General features: G+C 36.5%; 2 protein-coding genes across 12 annotated transcripts in view; one reads left to right on the top strand and one right to left on the bottom strand.

Moving 5' to 3' along the window:
• The window catches only part of FUBP1 (far upstream element binding protein 1), a 36038-nt gene extending 13908 nt beyond the window's left edge, over positions 1 to 22130 (bottom strand). For 4 of the 11 annotated variants that reach the window (XR_006734140.1, XM_045547694.1, XM_045547692.1 and 1 more), the window contains exons 1-17: positions 21850 to 22093; positions 15118 to 15208; positions 14230 to 14292; positions 13403 to 13441; positions 12871 to 12910; positions 12315 to 12367; positions 12153 to 12224; positions 11966 to 12023; positions 8995 to 9157; positions 8799 to 8897; positions 8573 to 8674; positions 8221 to 8323; positions 8017 to 8117; positions 7170 to 7311; positions 6146 to 6306; positions 3036 to 3187; positions 2872 to 2951 (exon numbers count right to left, since the gene is read on the bottom strand). Coding sequence is in view for 10 of the 11 variants with exons in the window: in XM_045547694.1 (XP_045403650.1) it covers positions 2872 to 2951; positions 3036 to 3187; positions 6146 to 6306; positions 7170 to 7311; positions 8017 to 8117; positions 8221 to 8323; positions 8573 to 8674; positions 8799 to 8897; positions 8995 to 9157; positions 11966 to 12023; positions 12153 to 12224; positions 12315 to 12367; positions 12871 to 12910; positions 13403 to 13441; positions 14230 to 14292; positions 15118 to 15208; positions 21850 to 21969 (1639 nt within the window). In the remaining variant the exon portion in view is untranslated. Of the gene's footprint in view, positions 1 to 2871; positions 2952 to 3035; positions 3188 to 6145; positions 6307 to 7169; positions 7312 to 8016; positions 8118 to 8220; positions 8324 to 8572; positions 8675 to 8798; positions 8898 to 8994; positions 9158 to 11965; positions 12024 to 12152; positions 12225 to 12314; positions 12368 to 12870; positions 12911 to 13402; positions 13442 to 14229; positions 14293 to 15117; positions 15209 to 21849 lie in introns of all 11 variants that reach the window. The other 7 variants (XM_045547693.1, XM_045547696.1, XM_045547702.1 and 4 more) reach the window with 4 other exon arrangements.
• A 100-nt stretch (positions 22131 to 22230) lies between these two features.
• DNAJB4 (DnaJ heat shock protein family (Hsp40) member B4) overlaps positions 22231 to 22455 on the top strand; it is a 37797-nt gene continuing 37572 nt past the window's right edge. Inside the window, exon 1 of the mRNA XM_045547691.1 lies at positions 22231 to 22262. The gene's annotated coding sequence lies outside the window, so the exon portion shown is untranslated. The remainder of the gene's footprint in view (positions 22263 to 22455) is intronic.

Below are 22455 nucleotides of genomic sequence, written 5' to 3'. Positions count from 1 at the left end.
AGGTTTAGAGATCAAGTGACTTTCCTAGGTTACAAAACTAGTGAGTGGCAGAACTGGCTCTGAATCCAATGCTTAAACCATCCTGTGCCCTTGTTTTTTCCCCTCAAGCATAACAGTTCTATGTGGCAGATGACTAACAGAAAAGATTTCTAGGGGGTAACTTGCATAAGAAAGAAACAATTATTTTAGAACTATGAATGCTGTTCTATCCTGTTTCCAATGAAGACAAAAAAATTTTAGGAAAAAAGAAGAGATTATCCACATTTCATTCTATTTCACAGTAAATGTCATAAACTTGTTGTCATTACCCTACTGGAAATTCTTCATTTATCCCCTAGAATCTTCAGGATGGTCAATGCTTTTAAGTACAACATATTCAACATCTTAACAATCTGGACCCTCTGGCTTATCCTTTCCATTCCAGCCTCATCTCCTCCTCTGTCACTATCTCTTCAACAGTCAAGTTCCAGCCTTAACACATTGCTCGTACTTTTCAGAAGTTACCATGTTCATTTTTAGGCCTTTGGCCATGTTATATTTCCTCTACAGTTGGCTCATCCTTATTCATCCTTAATATATCAACTGATGTGGGAACAGTTTGGGACCTTTCAGTCTTCTAGAAACCAGAAATCCTCTTGCTGATTCTGTCCTTTTTATACTAGGAATACCAAGTAACACTACAGGTGTGTTGTTATTAGTTTGTATCCCCAAGAAGAATATAATTTCCTTAGCCAAAGTCTGTGTATCTGTTTAGCCTTCATCCCAAACAGGCAGCAATTCTCAGCAGCTTAACAAAGGTTAGTGAAGTTTGAGAAAAAGGAGCAAGGATTTCTAGAAAAAGAAAATTATAAGGTGATACAATTACAAGGTATTATTAAGCCACCCTCCAAACTTTCAATTGCTCACTGTACTGATTTTCTATGCTGGATATTTACATATCTCAATAGTGTCATTATCTCTGTATTAATTTAGAAATACAATTATTTCACTTGACACGTCCGGATAGAGAAATTAAAAGACTTTATAGGAAGTGATGATACTTGTACTCGCAAATGTGTAAACCACACCAAAAACCAGTCTCACAGTTACATGTAACTAATATGTACTAAGAACTTAATATTCATTCAACATAAGATTCATTCATTTACCATTTTATAGGTAAGAAAACAGAGGTCTAGGAATTAAAAAACTTGCTTGACATCCCACAATTAGTAAATTGTGGGATCTACATATGACTGATCTAGGTTTGTTTGACTCTGAAGTCTAAATTCTTGACCACTACATAAATCCACAACAGATCATTAACATTTTTTTATAAAAACAGATTTTAGTTCAGGTAATACTGATGATAAAATATTACACAATTCTAAGTCTAATATAAGCAATATCTAACCCAGGGACTCAGTAACCCTTTCATAACTCTGAGCTGGGCCAACCAGCTGACTATCTTTTAACTAAATGGGTTACTTCTTTCCCAAAGGCAATGCTGAAAGCTACATTCATTGACCCGTTCTTACAGTGGTGACTTCACTACTCCTCCAAATTGAAAACAGATTGTGAAACTGAGACTACTCCTTATTCCCATTATTTTTCTCAATCAAGCTCCCTACTCAAACACTGCTCATAGTTGAAATCCTGGCAGATCCAACTTACACAATATAAATCTGCTCCTTAACCTACTCAAACTTAAGTCACATTCCTTTGCTTAATCACACCCTCCTAATTAGCTTGAGAGAAAGAAAAATCCTTTCATTATCAAAAGATGAACTTTCAGAATATTATACAGTAAATCATATTTGATACTTTTTCTGTATCCTGAGAGCCCTTCTATCACAGGATTGCTTACGCTGGAAGTGCATTCTTCTGCTATAGCACATGAACCTCACTTTGCATACCCAGATCCTAGCACAACTCAAGTTGTTTCTTGAACAAGTAGAAGTTGTGGTTATTTGGTGACTGTCATGTTGTATCATCATATTCCAAAGAGCATACTCCCTATGAAATTAAAGTATGTTATAATATAGGGCCACAAATACCAAAATGTTTAATCAAATGCAACACAATTTCATTTAAATCAATTACTTCTGGTTTTGGGGATAAATATGCTATGTGTAGAAAGTAGTCCACAATTCAGTATACCTTCCTTGAAACTACTCCAGTGAGAGGCCAAAAAGGTAGGTAGCAGGTGAGAAAAAAGGATCATAAATAAATGTCAACTGGATTCAAAGAATGGCTCTTTGACCAAGATGGAAAGCAAACTATGGGGCATGAGAAGATAGAATAGAATAGAGTGTAATAAATATAAAATCCAGATCTGAATATAGAAAATATTTAAGTATATTTTAGAGTTCTAGCATGCAGTTATTAAATATAGGACTGATTTTTACTAACATGAAGTTGCCTTATCAAAAGTAATAAAACAGTTTATATCTTATTTGATAACTTGGGAATTTAATGACCAAGTATTTAATACTCCGTTATTCTCTCACATAATTTTATAAATAAACGTAAATTATCCTTTCATGGGTATTGTCACAGTTAACATACTATACAACTGACAGCACTGGTATATAAAACCTAAGACATTGCACTTCCTCCTGTAGCTTTTGGCTTTTAGCATTCTGCTGTATCAATTCTTAACTAGAGAAAGTCAAATGCAGCTAGAAAAAAGTTTCATAAAGCAGACAACATACTCATGTAGGTCTCATACACTGTGGTAGAAGCAGTGCCTAATACTCTGCCCAAAGACTAAACTAAATGAAGACAAAGCATACAAATGTAGAATCCATACTAGAACATTTAAGAATGTACCAGGGGTGGAAAACAAACAATACAGATAGCACATAATGATAACTATCTTTTTTTTTTCACCTGGATCAGGAGGAGCCTGCTGCTGCCAGTGTGGATATGCATTTCCCCACCCTTGGGGAGCATATGGGGCTGGAGGACCACTGAAAAGAAAATCAGCATAAAAATACAATTTACCAAAAGCTAGAATCTTTGAGGAAAAGCCCAGAACCAAACCCAATACTTACTGAGGAGCTGGGCCAGGTGGTCCTGGATTATAAGGTGCAGGGTTGTATGGCCCCATTGGAGTTCCAGGCCCTGGGGGCCCAGGAGGCCCATGGGGGCCTGGGACCCCATGGGGGCCATGGGGTACAGGTGGCCCTAAAGGATTTACTGGGCCCTGCAAAAAAGTAAGATGACATACAAAAATCAGGAAAACAGAATAATGAACAACTCTAAGGCCAAATAATCTTCCATTTCTACCCTCTTCTAGTCATAAGTAACAAATTTTAGATTTTCCTACGTTTCCTCATTGATGTTACAAAGTTATTTTAACTCTACCATAGTAATGAGACATGTAAAATTCACTAAAATCAATAGCATTTAACAATTAAATGCAAATAGTGATACACATCATTTAGCTTCTACTCTATTTTTTTCAGAGAGCATGATTTCTCTTTCCTTTTACAATTCTTACTTTTCTATTTCCTTTTTATCTTAATCATGCAAGTCTATCACATATCAGATCCTTATCCCTAGCTCTTCTAGAAGGCACTCTCTAGCTGTTCTCTCTGCATCTACTCTACCTCCACTCTCCTAACATCGGATGACCATCTTGACAATGCTCCCGAAACATTGTCCTTAGGTCCCATATCATGAATTGTCTTCTGAACACTTCACTTATAACGCAACAAACAACTAGTTCACTATCTAACTAAAGTCCTCCTTATAACCTTTCTATTTCTGTCACTGGAACTCCATTTAGGTCAATAATTTAAATAATGTCCTCTAATATCATGAAAACTCCCTTTGTAATTCACACAACAAATCAAGATAGTTCATCATCATTTATGCCACATTCTAATTAAAACTTCTTTCATGTAGGTAATACTGGCATGTGACATTTTGGACAAAGTGCTTAAACTACATTTACTTGTCAATTTTCTCACTGCAAAATAATGAAACTAAACTTCACGATGTTTAAAGTCCCTTTTATTAACTTGTCTCCTTAAGTCACCAATTGTTGCTATACCTTTTGTTATCCATGACTCATCTTTTCCAAACAGTAAACACTGAAAAAGTATTTAGTACATAAGCCAGGCATTCTTTTAAGTTACACACATACATGCACATTCATGTAATCCCTACAACTCTGTGAAGTAGTTACCATCATCCTCATGTTATAGAAGGAAACCGAGGCAAAAGGGCATAAATAACTTCTCCAAGGTCACATAGCCAGTTAATGATTCGCGGGATTTTGAACCCAGGCAGCCTGACTCTAGAGTCTATGCTTTTAACCACCATACTAAATTGCTTCTCTAAAACAACCTATCTTATTTCTCCATGAATCCAACAGAAATTCTAACCCATACATGTGAGGCTAATCCCATAAAATCAAAACCCAAGATGTGCTATTCATTTTTCTGCTTTGGCTTCAACCTCTGCTGCCTTCACTGAGAGTCCACAAAAATCTTCATTTTTGAACAATTAAACTAAATATCCGTACAAAAGAACATACAGTGAATGTGTACATTTTTGTAAGATGTACTTTAAGTGTCTTTTCTACAGCTATCACTGTCTTTCAAAGCAGACACAGCGTCAAACTTGTTTTTTGCACCCCATTCATAGCATGAAAAACACCAAAAAGAACTTTCCTAAGAGCAAGGTGGGGTAGGCCATGCCTGCAATACCAGCACTTTGGGAGGTCAAGGTGGGAGGATCACTTAACGCCAGGAGTTCGAGACCAGCCTGGGCAACAAAGCAAGACCTGTCTCTACAAAAAACTTAAAAATTACCCAAGCGTGGTGGCATGTGCCTGTAGTGCCAGCTACTCCAGAGGCTGAGGCAAGAGGATCCCTTGAGCCCAGGAGTTTGAGGCTGCAGCAGTGAGTTTTGATTGGGCCAATGTACTCCAGCTTGGGTGACACAGTGAGACTCTATCTCTCAAAAAATAAAAATAATGACTAATTGCTGGTTTTTTATAAACAGGAAAAAGGGGAATAGTGGAACTTCTGAGCATCTCCGAAATAAAAAACTATTCTTTATAGATTTGAGCATTATAGTTTGAGTTACAGGACAACACTGTGTATATACAATTTATATATGTATTCTAAAAGAAAACTTAAATATGAAGCCAAACTCTTTAAAATTAGAAATTACAAGCAGTTGTATTAGTGTCTAACCTAGAGTGGTAACTGATCTTTACTAACTCAGTTATCACCATACATTATTTATAATGCTTTCACTGTTACTCTTTTGGTGTTTGGGATAACTAATGTTGATTCATATTTCTGCACTTAATTTCTAGCTCAGATATTAAAAGCCCACCCACCTCAAGAGGAACTTTGATTTTCTCTAGTCATGAAAGCGCTTGTTTCAAATTCTTTAATCTCTGAACCCAATATCCTAATAATTGTCTTTTGATAAAGTAGTCTATTTTCATAAAAAAATTGAAAGAGTTTTCCCAAGAAATTCTAATTATTAATAATTTAAGATGTTCCTTCACATCTTATGTTAATTAATTCAGCATCACAAAAAAAAAAAAAAAAAACCCCAGTAAAATACTATCTGCCTCATTTACAAAAATGCCATCAAGGCTCTTCATACTTTTTGTTCTACCACAAGCAAACTTTTCTAGAGCAAAAAATCTCCAAATTTGGATGTGCATCAGAATCACCTAAAACATGTCTAAAGTATATCTTACAAAAATGTACACAGACAGTATCTATGTATGTTATAGTCTGCATTTTAAAAAGCCCCAAATGAGCCAGTCCGCATCTGATTCATCTTTTTTGCTTCCCCATGGTTGCATTTAAGACCTTAATAAATAATGAATTCCCATAACTATCTCCTTCAACTATGCTTCACAACCTTCCACCAATACTAACATCATGCCTGTAGGTAATGCGACCCTCTCTTATCTACTCACACCGATATAATGTAGTTCTGAAAATCTGTAACTGCATATTTAATTAGGTTATTTTTATAGCTGGAAAATCTTTTTCATGTTTTATGTATCTATTGTATCACAAAACCTGTAATCCAGACTAAAAATTGTACATTTTCTTGTGGTATACCTGAATTAATGTGTTATTTAATAGGGTCTACACTATAAATTAAAGGTTGAAGTCATACTCACACCAATCTTTTCTTCTATAAGTTGCCGAGCATAGTCTATTTGCTGTGGAGTGCCACGAATTGTAAATAACTTCATATTAGGATCTGCATTAGGTGGAGGATTTCTCTGAAGTTCTATTCTTGCACCAGACTGTTGGCTTATGCTTTTTATGGTTTCACCTCCTAAAACCAAACGACAGTAATTTCTCTAAAGGCTCCAGGGATGTAAGAGAAGCTATTCAGAAGAAAATGGTCACAATTAACGAGGCCACTGGCTGAGTGCAGTGTCTCATGCCTGTAATCCCAGCACTTTGGGAGGCCGAGGCGGGAGGATTGCTTGAGCCCAGGAGTTCGAGACCAGCCTGGGCAACATAGCAAGACCCCATCTCTACAAAAAAGAAAAAAAAATTAGCCGGGCATAGTATTGTATGTCTATAGTCCTAGCTACTCAGGAGGCTGAAATGGGAGGATCCCTTGAGCCCAGAAGTTTGAGGTTGCAGTGAGCTATGGTGATGCCACTGCATTCCACACCCTGGTCATGACAGAGGAAGACCCTCTCTCTAAAAAAATAAAAACAAATAAATGTGCCACTAAAAAAATAATTATGGCCAGTATCCTATTTAACAATATTCTATTAGGATTTTCCATTTAATATTCTACACTTTAAATCAAATTATATAAAATATTTCATGCTTTTCTTAAAAATATATTTGTTTACTTAGTATGCTTATACACAATCTTAATGTGGATTATAACTTATCAAAATATTTGCTTTAAATAAATTGCTTTTAAAAGCCATGCAAATCTTGCTTTCATTGTTTAAAAAGAAAAAAAAGCAATGTAAAGATAAACCAACACATTCAAATTTTAATAAATATGAAGGAAAAAGCAAAATGAACAAAGAAAACCACTCAAACCAGTTTTTGCGTAAAAAGAAGTTTCTTACACTAATAATTAACTGTTGGTCCTCTTTCTCTAGAAGTCAATGAGATTCAAACTCTGCTCTTTTTATGTATTAAAAATTAAGATAATTTAAAATATATTGCCTTTTCCTATTATTAATCCGGTTTTCCCAGTTGGCACAATGAAATTAAATTCCTGTAGTCCACCAGGTGGTCCCATGTTCCAATTGCCTTGACCTCTACCTCTTCCTCGACCACCAGGTCCAGGTCCACCGGGATTACCAGCCTGAAAAAGAAAGAAAAACAACAAGAAAGTCTGAACAGAAATAAACCTTTCTTTCCACGACAAAATTATTATGACTGTTTCTCCCAACTGATATTTGCGAGCCAGAAATTTAGAGATGACTTGGCCTAAACAATCACCAATTAATACCTATGATTTACTATCTGTCTATCTATACACCTATTTTTAGAGATGAGGTCTAGCTCTGTCACCCAAGCTGGAGTACAGTGGCTCAATCACTGCTCACTACAGCCTCTAAGTCCTGGGCTCAAGTGATCATCCTGCCTCAGCCTCCTGAGTTAGCTACGACTCCACATGCTATAGGTGTGTGCCACCATGCCAAACTAATTTTTTTTTTTTTGAAAGAGATGAGGTCTTGCTATGTTGCCCAGGCTGGTCTCAAACTCCTAGTCTCAAGCAATCCTCCTACCTCAGCTTCTCAAGTAACTGGGATGTTATAGGTGTGAGTCACCTCAACCAGCTCCTCCTACTATTTATTTTTTTATACTGGGATGAATAAGGCAGTGCATTTATATAGCACTTCTTCCTGCTCCAAGATGTCTACCTTAAAGCAATTTTAACTTTCTAGCCATTAATGCATTAAACTGACATAAAAACCAAGCGGTGGGGGGAGAATTTTCAGATTAGATGAAGGAAAACACTTTTTCATGAAAACAAAAAATGAAAATGTTAATTTTTTTATCAAACCTGAACACTTCGAAGAAGGTCTGTAATAATTTCTGCAGCATGTTGGCAACGGTCTGGAGGTCCTGTTATTTGCGCTATTCTATCAGGTGTTGTTCCGTCATCTTCAAAACAAAGAAACAAAAGGGGTGAATTAAATAATAAATGTGTGTGGGTTAATTCAATAATAATTGCTACCACGCTTAGAAGATTAACATATGTACTCACCTGGCTTAAACTGAATTCGAACACCAGCATCATTTTGTATTTTTTTGATCATCTCTCCGTTTCTTCCTATTACAATACCAACAGCAAATCTTGGAATGGGAACCTTATGTAAAGAAGACTAAGTATTAGGAAAGCTATTTCCTGAAAATTAATTTGCATCAAATCACAAAAGTATTAATATATACAATGCTATGTTAATATCAAAAGAGCAACAAGATACAAAATATACAATTCTGTATTCTAGTAGAAAAGAACACCATGTTAGAGAAGGCTATAGAATACAAAACAGGAGAAACACTATTATTATATTTATAGATTAGCATACAAGCATTTCTGAATGATTTTTACTTACATCTATCCCTTCATTTCCTCCTATTCTTGACCCATACTCATTTCGAACTTCTCTGAAACCACCTTGATCACGAATTAACTCTAACACCATTTCCTTGGCTTGCTAAAGTAGAAAGAGTTAGCTAATTTAGAAACCATGCCTCAAAACATTTTAATTATTCATGCATGTTTTGCTCAATCCCATCCAACCCAAACTCCTTCTTTATAAAGTAGAAAGTTAAGTTTACTTGAACTTTATATGGGTCTCCTGTAATCCTAAGAGGTTTATCAGCGCCAGTGTTCTGAGGTCCATCTTGAATCATAACCATTTTAACTCCAGCTCGCTCCTGTTATAATCAGAGAAATCATATTTATTAATAAAAGAGTGGAAGAAAACTGACCTCAAAACAGACAAAAAGTAATCATTTATAAATATAATAATACCTGAAGTTGTTTAATAGTCTCTCCCCCCTTTCCAATAACTAATCCTGCCTTGCTAGCTGGAATCATGATTTCTTGAACTGCATTTCCTGGTCCATCACCATGATGGAAGCCAGGAGCTGGTCTTCCTTTTTCAACAATCTGGTCCAGTAACCGTTTTGCTGATCTGTTAACAAATTAATATTAAAAAAATAAGGAATAGCACACCCAAGCTTTTCCAAATGGAGAAATATAAAATAATATAACCAAGTACTCCTATCCCAATTCAAGATTAGGTGCCTTAAAGCTAATACTTATTTGTTTGAGTCTCACTCTCTCCTCTCAGCTATAGTTCAGTGGTGTCATTTTACTGCAACCTCAAATTGTGAGTTCAAGGCATCCTCTGGCTTCAGCCTCTCGAGTAGCCGAGACAGGCATGTACCACCATGTCAGACTAATTTTTGTAATTTTTGTAGAGACAGGGTCTTGCTCTTGCTCAGGCTGGTCTCGAACTTCTGACCTCAAGCAAGCCTCCCGCCTCAGCCTCCAAGAGTGCTAGGATTACGGGCATGAGCTGCTGCACTCGGCCCTGTTTTTTTTTTTAGATGAGGTCTTCATTGCCCAGGCTAGAGTGTAGTGGCCTGATCAAAGCTCAGTGCTACAGCCTCAAAATCCTGGGCTCAAGAGCATCTTCCTGCCTCAGCCTCCCAAGTAGCTAGGATTACAGGTGTGCACCAACACACCTAATTAATTTTTAAATTTTCTGTAGAGATGGTATCTTGCTATGTTGCCCAGGCTGCTCTCAATCTCCTGGCCTCAAGTGATCCTCCTAGCTTGGCCTCCCAAAGTGCTAGGATTACAGGTGTGAGCCACCTGCCTGGCTGCTAAGAATGGTCTGGCTTTTAACTAAAATGAAACAAAAACAAAAACAAAAAAAACAAAAAAAATTCAAGAGTCAAAGATTGTGACTATGCAATAAATTTTCTAGGTATACAATTTTAGAGAACAGTACAAATTTCTAACGAATACTCTAAAGTTATCTCAGAACTAAGCTAATTCCTCCAAGAATTAAATGATTTATTTACATTGTCAAAGCACCATTTTGGTCACTCAAATGTTAATATTTATTCATTCAACAAATACTTAAATATCAACTAAGTGCTCTTCTAGGTAATGGGGTTAGAGGACTAAAGAAAACAAGGTTTCTGCTAGAATGATTAACTTCATGAAATTAAGTAAAAACAGAATGTCCATAAAGAACATGTCATTTGGTAAATGCTATAAAGAAAATCAAAGCTAGATAAGGAGCATGCTTGGTGTGCTGAAAGACTATAAGGAGGCTAAATGGGGTTAGAAAAGAGTTGATGGAAGAATGGTAAAAAAATGAAGTGAGAAAGGTGGCAGTAGGCTAGGTCATAGAAAGACATTAACTTTTACTCTAAATGTGGAGGCATTACAGGATTTTGAGCAAAGTAGTGATATGAACTGATTTATATTTTAAAAAGATCACTATGGCTACACTACAAGAATAGACTATTGTGGGACAAGGGTAAAAAGAATGAAGACATGTTGCAACAATACAAGCAAATGGGGTCATGGACTAAGGTAGAGAAGATGGCAAAAAGAGGCTGGATTCTGAATAAATTATGGAAAAAATAACCAAGAGTTGCTTATGGATAAATGGTATATGAGAGAAAGATAAAACATTAGAACAGATTTGCCCATACAGGGAGATGAGGATAAATAAGACGAATAAAAGGGTAGCTTGGGAATAACGTAGAAATCAAAGATTCTGTTTTCGTGATCAAAGTTGTAGATGTCTAACAGACATTCAAGTGGAGATACTGAATGAGCAACAAACATATGAATCTGTAATTTAGGTGAGAGACTAAGGCTGAAATAGAAATTCAAGAGTATATAAAACTTACAGCATATAAAAGCCATATATTAAATTCCGTTTAATAGATTGAAGTCATCTGATAGATATGTGTCAATATACAAGATGAGGACTGAATTTTGGAGCACGTTCATGTTGAGAGACCAGAAGTTAAAGCAGAACAGTCAAGACTGAGAAAGGGCAGCCAGTCACACAGATATCCTAAAGCCAAATAAATCAAGTATTTTAAGGAGGCAGTGGTTCACTGTGACACATTGCTGACAGGCCGAAATGATGTGGCATTCATTTTGTAATCTTAAGAAGAGAAATTTCAATGAAAAGGTTGAAATAAAAGCCTAACTGACATTGAGTTCAAGAGAAAATTAAAACAGGCAGATGATATGGCAAAGGAAATGTATTGTAAAATAGAGCAGAGAAATAAAATGTGGGGTTCAGGGATGCGTTTTGTTCAGATAAGATTTTGAAGCATGTCAATGTGCTGTTAAAAATTATGTACAAAAGAAAGGAAACTAATAATTCAAGAGAAAGCTCAATTGCAGGAACATGATCTTCAGTAGGAAGGAAAGGCTGGCCTTAGGCAGGTAATATCTGAGTATTATGGGTATAGGAAACAAATGAAGGCTGAGAAATTTAGTGGTAGAGAAAGGTAGAATTGTTTCTTATTTGCTTCTATTATCTCAAATAAGCTTAAGTGGGAGAGAGGGGGTTAGATGCTGAAGATCTGGAGGAGGGGGGCATACAGTACTAACAAGGCTTGGCAGAGAGTGAATGGAACTAGAGAAATGTAGGCAACACAAAAGTTCACTTGAGCTTAATTGTTTTGACTTTTAGGTGACAGTTAATGTGACTGTCCATTTTTCTCCAGGCGACATTCGGCTTCTCGAGTAGAGACTGGAGTAGATATTAAGATGGTTTAAATCATGTTCTGTGTCCAATGGTACAAATGGTGAACCTGATTTGAGAAAGGTATGAGGCATAAACTTTGGAGTTAGAGGACATTCAAGGAAGTGGGCAAGGAGATGATGGTGTTAAACAAAGCAGTAATGAAGAACAAAGTTCATGTCACTATAAGATGACTTTTAAGATTTTCATACTTACTGGACAGATTCAGGCGTTCCAGTTAACATACAAGACCTTTCTGGAAGGCCACCACTGTCTATAATTAAAAAAAAGGAAAGAAAATTTTAGGTCAAAAGATTAATAAGTAGCATCATTAGCACTAGAAAGCTAAAAAAAAAATACTAGTTTTCTAGTCACTTTGAAAATACCAAGAGAATAATGTTACCAGGAGCTATCTGTATTTTGCATCCAGATTCCTGTTGTATGCGTGAGATCTGTTCACCTCCTCTGCCAATTACTAGTAAAAATTATAAAAAAAAAATTATTTGCTGAAAGATTATAAAGTATGCTTTATATTTTTAAAACTTTAAAAAATTAGGTTACTTACTAAAGCCAACCATTCCATCTGGAACCTTGTATTCTTCTGTCATTACAGACCTGCTAAGAATAACAGAAACTAACTTTTTCCTTCAAAGCTAACTTATTTATATATAAAATGTAATCTACTAATAAAAATAGAAGTCTAATGTCTCCTAATGGCTTAAACTAAGGTTCTAAGCACACATTCATGGCAAAATTATGGCCCTATTAGTTAAACTAAGAATCTTAATTAAGGTGATACACATCAAGTCAAGAAGGAATGGTAAATGGAACAGTCTGAGGACACGAACTGCCAAGGAGTTAGAGTTCAGAGAATATCATCTTAACAGTTATACTAATTACTTCAGTTCTTCTAAAATGTCCCACCTATCCTTCCAAATTACAAATGTATCTGACTCAAAAAGAAAAATGATTGTTATGTTATCTTCCCAAGGGAAAGGAAATAAACTACATATACAAAAAAATATGTAGACACATATTCACTACACACTAACTTGGTTCTGTCTACAAATACAGCTCAACTAAAACTTGCAAAGTACTTTTTGAAAAGCTTTTGACTATACCTTTGCTGCTGATGCATTGGTGGTAACTGTGTTCCAAAAGCTACCAAAAAATAAAAATAAAGTCAAAATTCAAAATTCAGGTTTACTTATACATTTAACAACACAATCACATCAAGCATTCTAAGTCTCTCCCTGATGCACAGACAACACCTTGAAGAGAGTAAAATTTTACACAGAATACCTAAATCAGCACTGAGAGTAGCAAAAAAGCCAATGAAAGGGCAGACATTGTATTAGCAACAGCACAGCACAGAAATCTTTTCTTTTTCAAGAGGTACAAGCATAGTTTAAGAATGGAGTAGTTAAATAAATAAATAATGCAGCAATCAATCTTTATATATACCTGGCCATAACTAAAGTGAGAGATTGTAAAATAGGAGTAAAAGGTATATATTTACAAAGAAATTCAGGCTGGACATTCCAAAGAATATGATCAACTAACTTTAAAGATACCCACCAAAAATAGGAACAAAACCTTAATGTTAAAATTCAGTTACTTCAACTTTTAATCCAGTTTAAAATAAATACTTACAGTCATTTTGAGGAGCAACTTTCTTAGCATCTGGTTGATCTGTAAAATTAAGAGTCTTTTAATTTTTTGCCAAAAAATACAAAGCTTCTCCCCTCCCAAGCAAGAATATCAACATAAGCATTTATTGAAATATCTTAGGGTCTGGTTTATCATTTGAACCAAAGTTACCAAACCTCAACCCAAACTCAGTAATCTATAAGAAAAACTACATTTCTTCCATTCTTTTATTCAAAAAATGCACAGACATTTAAAATAATTCTCTTTGACTGTATCAAATCACTAATCTTAATGTATGTTAAGCACTTTAAAATGATACAAGATAATATTTAGGTCCAGTACTATTTCATCTTAAAAGCTAATGATGCTTCCACTGCAGGAACTGAAGATTGAGGGGGAAAAACTATCAAAATATGAAAAGATAACATATCAAAAGTGGAGTCTATCTGACAGTGACCACAAAGCTATGACCAAAAAAAATCCCAAAACAAAACCCCACATTACAAAGCAATCTCAATTTAAACTGTTCTTTATTCCTAAACAAACATTTCACAGCATAAAACTTCAGCAGCAAAACTCAAAGCAACTACATGACTACCTTCATCTAAATCCATTGCACAGATGAATACAATTCATATCTTGGAATACACAACCTATAGCTGAAAGTACTACATTCTCCTCCCCCCTTCAAACTTAAATGATTAAACATAAGAATGTTGTGCAGCAAAAATTCAGACACATAATCCAAGAAATATTTGTGTCCATTTAAGAATCCACTGGTTTATTTCATGTTTACATACTAAACACAGGTAATAAATAAAAATTCCTGCCTTTAAAAGGAGAGGGCATTCCCTCCCAGTGTGTTGTACTGCTCGTACTTGTCCAAGAGCCATCTACACATAAAATAAAAAGAATACATTACACACAACATCTGAAGCATCATTAGCTCATTTTTTTGTATATTAAAAACCTCACCATAAATATAAAAGACACTTAAATAAAAAGAAACCAAGTACTCCTGGGTCAACAGCTACAAATACATTCTAAAGGCTCAGTGAGACTTCTCCTTTAGAAAAATAAGGGCAAAAAGAAAATGTATCAAAATTCATACATCAAACCTAAAACAAAAAACGTGCAGACTTCTAAGTTCAGAAGCTTCAACAATTATGTTTTTTAAAAAATATAAAGCACCATAAATCCTTGTTTTAATCCACATGTTTAAAGTTAAACCTGAAACACAAAGTACTAAAACAAAACAAAGAACATAAAAAATGGTATAACCTGCAACACACTATAGCAAACTATAGCAACTTCAACCTTCAAAGTAAAATCTGAAACAGCAAAAAAAAAAATTGACAATATAGCATATAAAGATTCATTTATATATGGGAAAAACCAGTGAAGTATCTCCTAAACAATTTATATTTTGGGTTTTTTTCCAATATTATTAACAAGATGTCTGTGCAAACTGTCAATCTGGTGTAATACTAAGAAGGGGAAAAGAGACTGTTTTCTAGTAAGATAAAACTTTCTGGTTGATTCAGATTTTACCTACCTTGTCTAGGCCTCTTTTTTTCCCTCTTCTGAGGCTAACATAAACCTTACAATTTTAAAAACCTTATAATAAAAGCATTGTCTCAATAAAGTAACATTTGAAAAACAGTGAAAATCACTCCAACTAAACACTGTATAAAACAAAATACATGGCTGTAACTTACCTCCATCTTCTAAAGGTCTTTTTTGTCCCCCATAACCATAGTCATTTGAATTCAGTGATGTCCCTGCATCACCTCCAATTTTAGCTGCAATCTTAAGCCAAAAACACACTATCATTAAGGACAGCAAGACAAACTACTATGTACTATTCTTTACTAAATTTCCTCATTTATTTTTAATACATATATATGCTAAATATTTAGTATCACTATAAGAAAACTCACTTGACAGATAAATTACAATTACAGTTCGATTTATTACTACCACTATACTTCAGGAGAGTTAACAAATAATCATCACCTGGAACTTATCTTCTGTTACATCCCCATAAGAACCCACAAGGAAGTAATCAATTAGGTATCTTAAGGAGAAACCAAAGAGCTTTAAAGAAAATCTGGATCGCAGTTCTATCAGAAGGTAGATTTCCTGCCATGGCTCTCTCCAATGACACTTCAAAAGACATGCACGGATGCAGAGAATGTGAACATTTTGTGGGACTCTGTCTAGTAAGGTAGTCACTAGCCGTACATGGTTACTGAGTACTTGAAATGTGGCTAGCCTGAGCTGACATGTGGTTTAAGTGTACAATATGCACTGAAGATTGAAAATTTGGGACATAAAGAATGTAAAGCATCTCAAAAAATTTTATACTAAACACATGTCAAAAGAGTAATATTTTGGACATGCTGAGTTAGACAAAATATGTGGCTTGCATTGTATTTCTATTGGACAATGTTGTTCAAATTATACATGTAGGGAGCCTGGAGAGCTCTGGTCTAAGAAATAAGAAAGCCTCAACTACAGAACCATAATTCTATTAAAGTCACTTCCCTCTTGGAAGATTTTTAACTTTTAGAATGGGGCAAATAATTGCTTGCATTTGACTAAACAAATATTATATAAGAAATACCAGCTACAAGTCACAAGTAGGGGGCAACTAGTAAATATTTACTGCATTTTTCTATGATAAGAGAAATGGAACTAATACTGCTTAGTGTCAGCAATGGGCCAAACTCCATACTGTGTTTTATATTCATTACTGAAGATGTGTGATGGGCTCATGGGCATTCATTACATCATTCTTTCAACTGAATATATCTGAAATCTTCCATGATAAAAAAATTAAAGGAAACCAAACTTTCGGTGACTAAAATTCCCCAAAGAGATCCTGACATGGATAATCCAACTGCCTCAAGTTTTATAACAATCAGAAAACTGGAGAAGAGTATATGCAAGGACTTGAGTCATAAATCCAATATGGATCCCTTAAGTCTAATATTTATGAGTACCCATATACTATTAATTACTGTACTTCCTAGATTTCCCCCTTTCTTCATCTGTAAATGCAAACACTTACTACAAAGCATATTAGGATCAAGTATTAAAATGTTTGATAAAAAAAGGCATACAACTTGATTTTTCTGATTCTCTACAGCTTTGGTGAATCCAATCTTCTTTAACCATCTTTCACTTTCTCAATTAAAAGCTTCATTTTGTCTTTGAAAGTCTAATTCAAATCTTATTTCTTTTCTTAAAGTTTTCCTAATCACACCTGAAAACGCTGCATTTTCACCCTTAGGCCTTAAAGCACTTAGCATTTAAACTGTTCCTCAAGAATTTAAATACACAACCTTCTGTTGATAGGCACTGGTAGTATAAAGTATTTCAGACCAGAGAAAATGGTACTACCAATTACAGTCTAGGCTATGAATACTTTCTACAATTAGTTTTTATAAACACTCTTAAGAGTTTGAAAGCAGCACTTCTTGAATGCCAAGGTACTTCTACACAGAGAAAAGATACTTATTTATACTTCCTTATTCACTGACTAGGTCAAAAACTATCCAAAGAAAAATGAAAATTGATACCTAGTTCACTCAAAAGAACCAGTTACATCTCAAAAATTGAGAATTGGTACAAAGACATTAAAGAAGAGCTTTTAATAAAAATACTAACAAAGCAGTTGGGTGTGGCTTCAAGCTCCTATAGTCCCAGCTAGTCTGACAGAGTGGCTAGACCTCGGAAGTGTCAGACCAGCCTGGGCAACATAATGAGACTGCAACTTTTTTTTGAGACACTCTGGATTTGTTGCCAGGCCTAGAGTGTCATGGTGTCAGCCTAGCTCACAGCAACCTCAACTCCTGTGCTCAAGCAATTCTCCTGCCTCAGCCTCCCAAGTAGCTGGGACTATAGGCACGCACCACCACGCCTGGCTAATGTTTTCTATTTTTAGTAGAGAAGGGGGTCTTGCTCTTGCTCAGGCTGGTCTTGAACTCCTGACCTTAAGTGATCCTCCCGCCTTAGCCTTCCAGAGTGTTAGGATTGCAGGTGTGAGCCACGCAGAGGGCCTGACCCCAACTCAAACCACCACCACCACCAGATTTGATCATCAATTTTCCAACAATAGAAAACACACGCTTTCCAGGTCACTACAAGGAGGATTAATTTAAGAAAAACAATAATTCCTAAAAACCAAGCTCCAACTCTATCTAAATCTTATTAGACATATATTAAGTGTGGGCAACTTCCTTATTTGATTTCAATTTACGAAACAATTCAAGCTTTCCATCTGGACCTTGCTGTATTTCTTGAATGAGTAAATATTTTTTCCTGCTTTCATTGTTTTAGCATTTTTCACCTTCATTGACCACTCCTAGAATCCAAAAATTTTGGAGTTGAAAAGAAACTTAGGAGATACAATAATACTCCTTTTTTTCCCAAGGCTTTCACTTTTCATGATTAGTTACCCGTGGCACAGCACAATAAGATATTCAGAGAGAGAGAGAGAGAGAGCACGCCAGCCTTCACTCACATAACTTTTATTACAGTATATTGTTGTTGTATTTCGTTATTATTAATACTGTGCCTAATTTATAACTTACATTTTTATCATAGTTATGTATGTATAGTAAAAAACACAGTACTATGTACGCATACAGGATTTGGTACTGTATGTGGTTTCAGGTAAGGGTCTTGGAAAGTATCTCCCTTGGATAAAGTGGGGATACTGTGGTTTACTCAATTATCTTCTGAAAATTAGCTTCAAAAAAAATCTCTAAAATCAGGTGATATGACTAACTACAATTATCCCTTGGTATCCATGGAAGACTGGTTCCAGGATCCATGCAGATACCCAAATCTGCAGATGCTCAAGTCCTTTATATAAAAGGTTATAGTGTTTGCATATAACCTATACATATCCTCTAGTATACTTTAAGTCATCTCTAGACTACTTGTAATACCTGACAACATAAATGCTATGTAAGTAGTTATCCTGTATTTTAAAATTTGTATTTTTAAAATTGTTGTATTGCTATTTTTTGCATTTTTTTCGACTATTTTCAATCTGTGGTTGGTTGAATCCATGGATGCAGAACCCAAAGACATGGAGGGCTGAATGTACTTTAACTCAGCAGTCCCCACCCTTTTTGGCAACAGGACCGTTTTCATGGAAAACAATTTTTCCACAGACGGAGGCTAGGGAGGAGGTGGTACGGAGTTTGGGTGGGGATATGTGGCCCGTTTCTTAACAGGGCACTGGACTGGTATTGAGCCACGGCCCTGGGAGATGGGGACCAGTGCAGCTTTAACTCATTAAAAACATTTATTGATTCAATTCAGTAAATACTGAGTACCTACTATGGACAAAGTCCTGATGGAGTGAGTTAGTTCCCATGCACCAGAAATGTGGAGAGGTGTAGACACTAGAAATATTACTATACACCATTTATTTATCACAATCAAGCCTTGCTATACCGTCACAAATTGTTTAAAAAAAAAAAAGTCATGCTCAAATGCTAGTTTTCACTGAAGAGACTGATGGTAATAAAAACCCAACAGCTCTATTTACATTTTCATTTCATCCAAATAACATACTGCAGCCTGAATCACTTTTACTATCATCAGGGAAGAGATTTCAAGTATAATTGAGTACTTAATGACTAATTTCATAGTTAACTGGAGGGGAAGGAATGAGGGTTGATAGTCTTGCTTAGCTTGTAATCTACCACTACACTAGCCTGCCTCTGATTGACTACTTTCACGTAATCTTAAGGAAAAAAAAAAAGTAAATATATTTTAATTTTCCAATGCTCCAGAGACAGAACTTATCAGTATGACTGCCGAGGACTTAAAGAATCCCAATCTCACTCTCTGGAATTACAAGCTTAAAATACACAAAAATAAATTTCTAAAGTGTACTGGTTGGAAACCCTACACTAGAGAAGCAATCCAGTGCCCCTTTGCTGGACGCAGCTCAGAGCATTATAAAAATCTGGAAATTTCACAAAAAAATAGGCTATCAGGATTCTCTAGGGAAAAAAAAAAGAAGACTGAGCAACTTGCTTTAAATTATCAGATGGCAACAACCAGCTACAGTAAGCACTACTGGCATTTACTAGGTAGGGACCAGGGATCTAACCACTTGCCCGCCCTGCTTTCCTGGGTAACAAAGAACTGTCCAGCTAAAAATACCAATAGCATCCCCATTGGTACAGCTCTTGACGCTCCCTGAGAGCAAGAAGCTGTTCTTATACTTCTTCATAGCATAGTACTCTGGACGTAGAAAAGAAACTAAAGGTTAGATGGAGATTTTGGAAATGCAATTCAATGTCCTCTTAATAAACAGGTAAGGAAAAAGTAGTTCAGATATTAACCCAACTTGTTCTTCTAGTAAATACTCTTCTGTATATTCCGCACTTACATAAATTAAACAAGCAGCTACAATTGATAGAGACATTCTCAAATGGGCAATTCCACTCAAAAGCTAAACTTGTAATCTCAAATTTAAGATCAATTCTGTAAAGAGATAATCAAATCATTACAGCAAAGACATCAGTGCAGATGACCTACTGGCATATAACTAATTCCACAGTTTGAGGACAATTTCTCTATTTAAAAAAGTCTAAGGCAGGAAATTACGGCTTAGCTCAATAATGAAGTCCAATTTTAAAGTACGACAACCCAAGGTCATTTTGGATCCATCTGTACTTTTTCTCATCTTGTTTTCTACCCTCTTTACCCTACCCAATACTATCCTCCACTGACTTCACTCTTGGGTTGTCATTCCAAAAATCCCCGTGCCTCTGCACATGCTGCTTCTTTTCTCTACTGGTCAAACTCTCACTCCTTCTTTAATGCCTTGCTCAAGTATCACCCCTTTACTCAGGCAGTTAGGCACCCCCTCCCTGGTGTCCCGAACAAGTGCCTAACTCATAGACAAGTAGAAACTCTATAAATGTTACAATAACAAGCCCATGAATTAACTCCATATTGTGTCTCTTTCCTCATTAATCAAAGCATTAATCAGATAATGCTGTTCATTTGGCATTTGGTTCCTTGACTGTATCACAGCTTCCTAGAAAGCAGGACTCCAATTCACACATTTAAAATAATCTCCAGTAGCTACCTACAGCATGTGACACAAATTAGTAAATCTTCTAATCCAGTCTAATAGAGCCTGCTAAGAGTTTCTGTCACAGTTATATAAATATTTCAGCTGCTATTCTAAACATGTTCAGAATTTTTAAAAATACGTGAAACAAATCGCAGAACTAGTATTAATGATGACCCTTTGTTGACTAACCCTAATATTTCTGGTTATAAACAAGTACAGGTACATTTGTATGATGTGTTCACGTTGGAAAAATAAGAGTGATGTGTTATACTAGTACAGATTTTATGAATTTTTATTTTGACTCAATGATCCTTTAATCGTATTGGAGGATAAAAACTTAACGAAGTGAACTTCTACTGCAATCAAACCATATCACAAAACTGGTTTCTAATAACCATTTCCTTAACTCTAGTCTAAAATGCCTAGCACCTAGTACGACATGCGCTCGTGTCATAACCAGAATAAGAGTCTCACTTTTGCTTACATAAAAGTCGGTATCATCAAACATTTTTATAAGTATATTAGGAGACTATGTAATAAAGGTAAGTTCGAATTAAGAAATCTTTATTTTTCCTGGAGTACATGCACTATTTTTCTTTTAAATAGCTTTCACCTGGGAAATAAGTGCCTTAAGGGCAAATGTATGCACCTACGTAACACAAAGAGGTCTGGTCAGTTTACGACTCCGAACAGAGAGGCAGATTCAAACAGAAACCTCGGGTATAGCGGGCCTGAAGCCATTTTGAGAAATAAGGGAGAAGGACTTGTAGAACAGAATGACACCCAAATCCCGCCCAGAGGAAGGTGGCTCGTTTAAGTCTCTTCCTAGCAGAGGTGTGAGGGCGAATGATACCGAAGGCTGCTTTAATTGCGAGGGAGAACTCAAATGAGCTGGAAGCTGTAAAGACTACTGACAAATCCTTTTCCTTACTATGGCTCCAGCAGACAGATCATAGTCCTTTCCCAAACTCATTACCAGAACTTTCCTCCGTATTATTGAGTAAAACTAAGTGCGCTGTACGTGGAAAATAATACTCATTCTGAAAAAACAAGGCTAAGTTAACTCCTTGGAGAAACCCGAGTGCCGCCGAAGTGGGCGAAAGACTTAAAGCCATCTTCGCGTGGCACGCGTTGGCTTTCTAAGTAGCTTAGACTCCAAGAACACAAGCCGAGCTCTGGCCTCCAGTCCGTATTATCAACGTAGGGATACGTCAGTCTCCTTATATTTCGGTACGGAAGGGTAACCTCTTTCCTCCCCCTCACGCGCAAAGGGGTAGCGGCCTACTCAGCGGCCAATTACCGTGAGCTTTCGGGATCCCGCCGCGCGGTCCAGACTTACCTGCCGGGCTCTCTGCAGCGCATCTTTGAAAGCATCGTTTACTCCTCCACCACCACCGCCGCCACCGCCACCACCAGCTGAGCCAGAAGAGGGTGGAGGCACTGTTGAATAGTCTGCCATGGCTACACTTTAAGAGTAGCCACTGCCGGTTTTCCACAGACAACTGCACTGAGCTAACAGCTAAGAAAGAAAGAAAATGGCGGCCGTCAAGGCTCTATCACATTCTTGCGCGACCGTCGTGCCGTAAAGGGGCGGGGACTGAAAGACGGAAATCTCGCGATATTTCTGAGGCAACGCGCCGGTGCCGGGGGTGGAGCTGAGACAGGAGAGGCAGAGAGCTATCGTGAGAATTGAGGTTAAGATTTCGCGAGAATGGGATTTGTTTTGGCGCCTCCTCTCCGCGCGTTGTTGGGGTGAGGCTGAGTAATTGTTCTTTCGGGGTGATGGGTGAGACTGGTGCGGCGGCCGCCGTAGGGATTGGGTTGTAGAAAGTCTGAAGAAAAAAAGTTTCTTACCAGTCGCCGCCTCAGGGGGGTGTTGTAGTAGAATTTTCCGCCGGGGTCATTCTGTGTGTCCGTGGGGAAGGGCGTGACGACGACGCAACAG

The sequence above is a fragment of the Lemur catta genome, chromosome 3, assembly GCF_020740605.2.
Source record: "Lemur catta isolate mLemCat1 chromosome 3, mLemCat1.pri, whole genome shotgun sequence".
In the NCBI taxonomy this organism is placed as follows: domain Eukaryota; kingdom Metazoa; phylum Chordata; class Mammalia; order Primates; family Lemuridae; genus Lemur; species Lemur catta.
The sequence above is the reverse complement of the archived record's forward strand: the minus strand, read 5'-3'. Positions and strand labels throughout refer to the sequence as shown.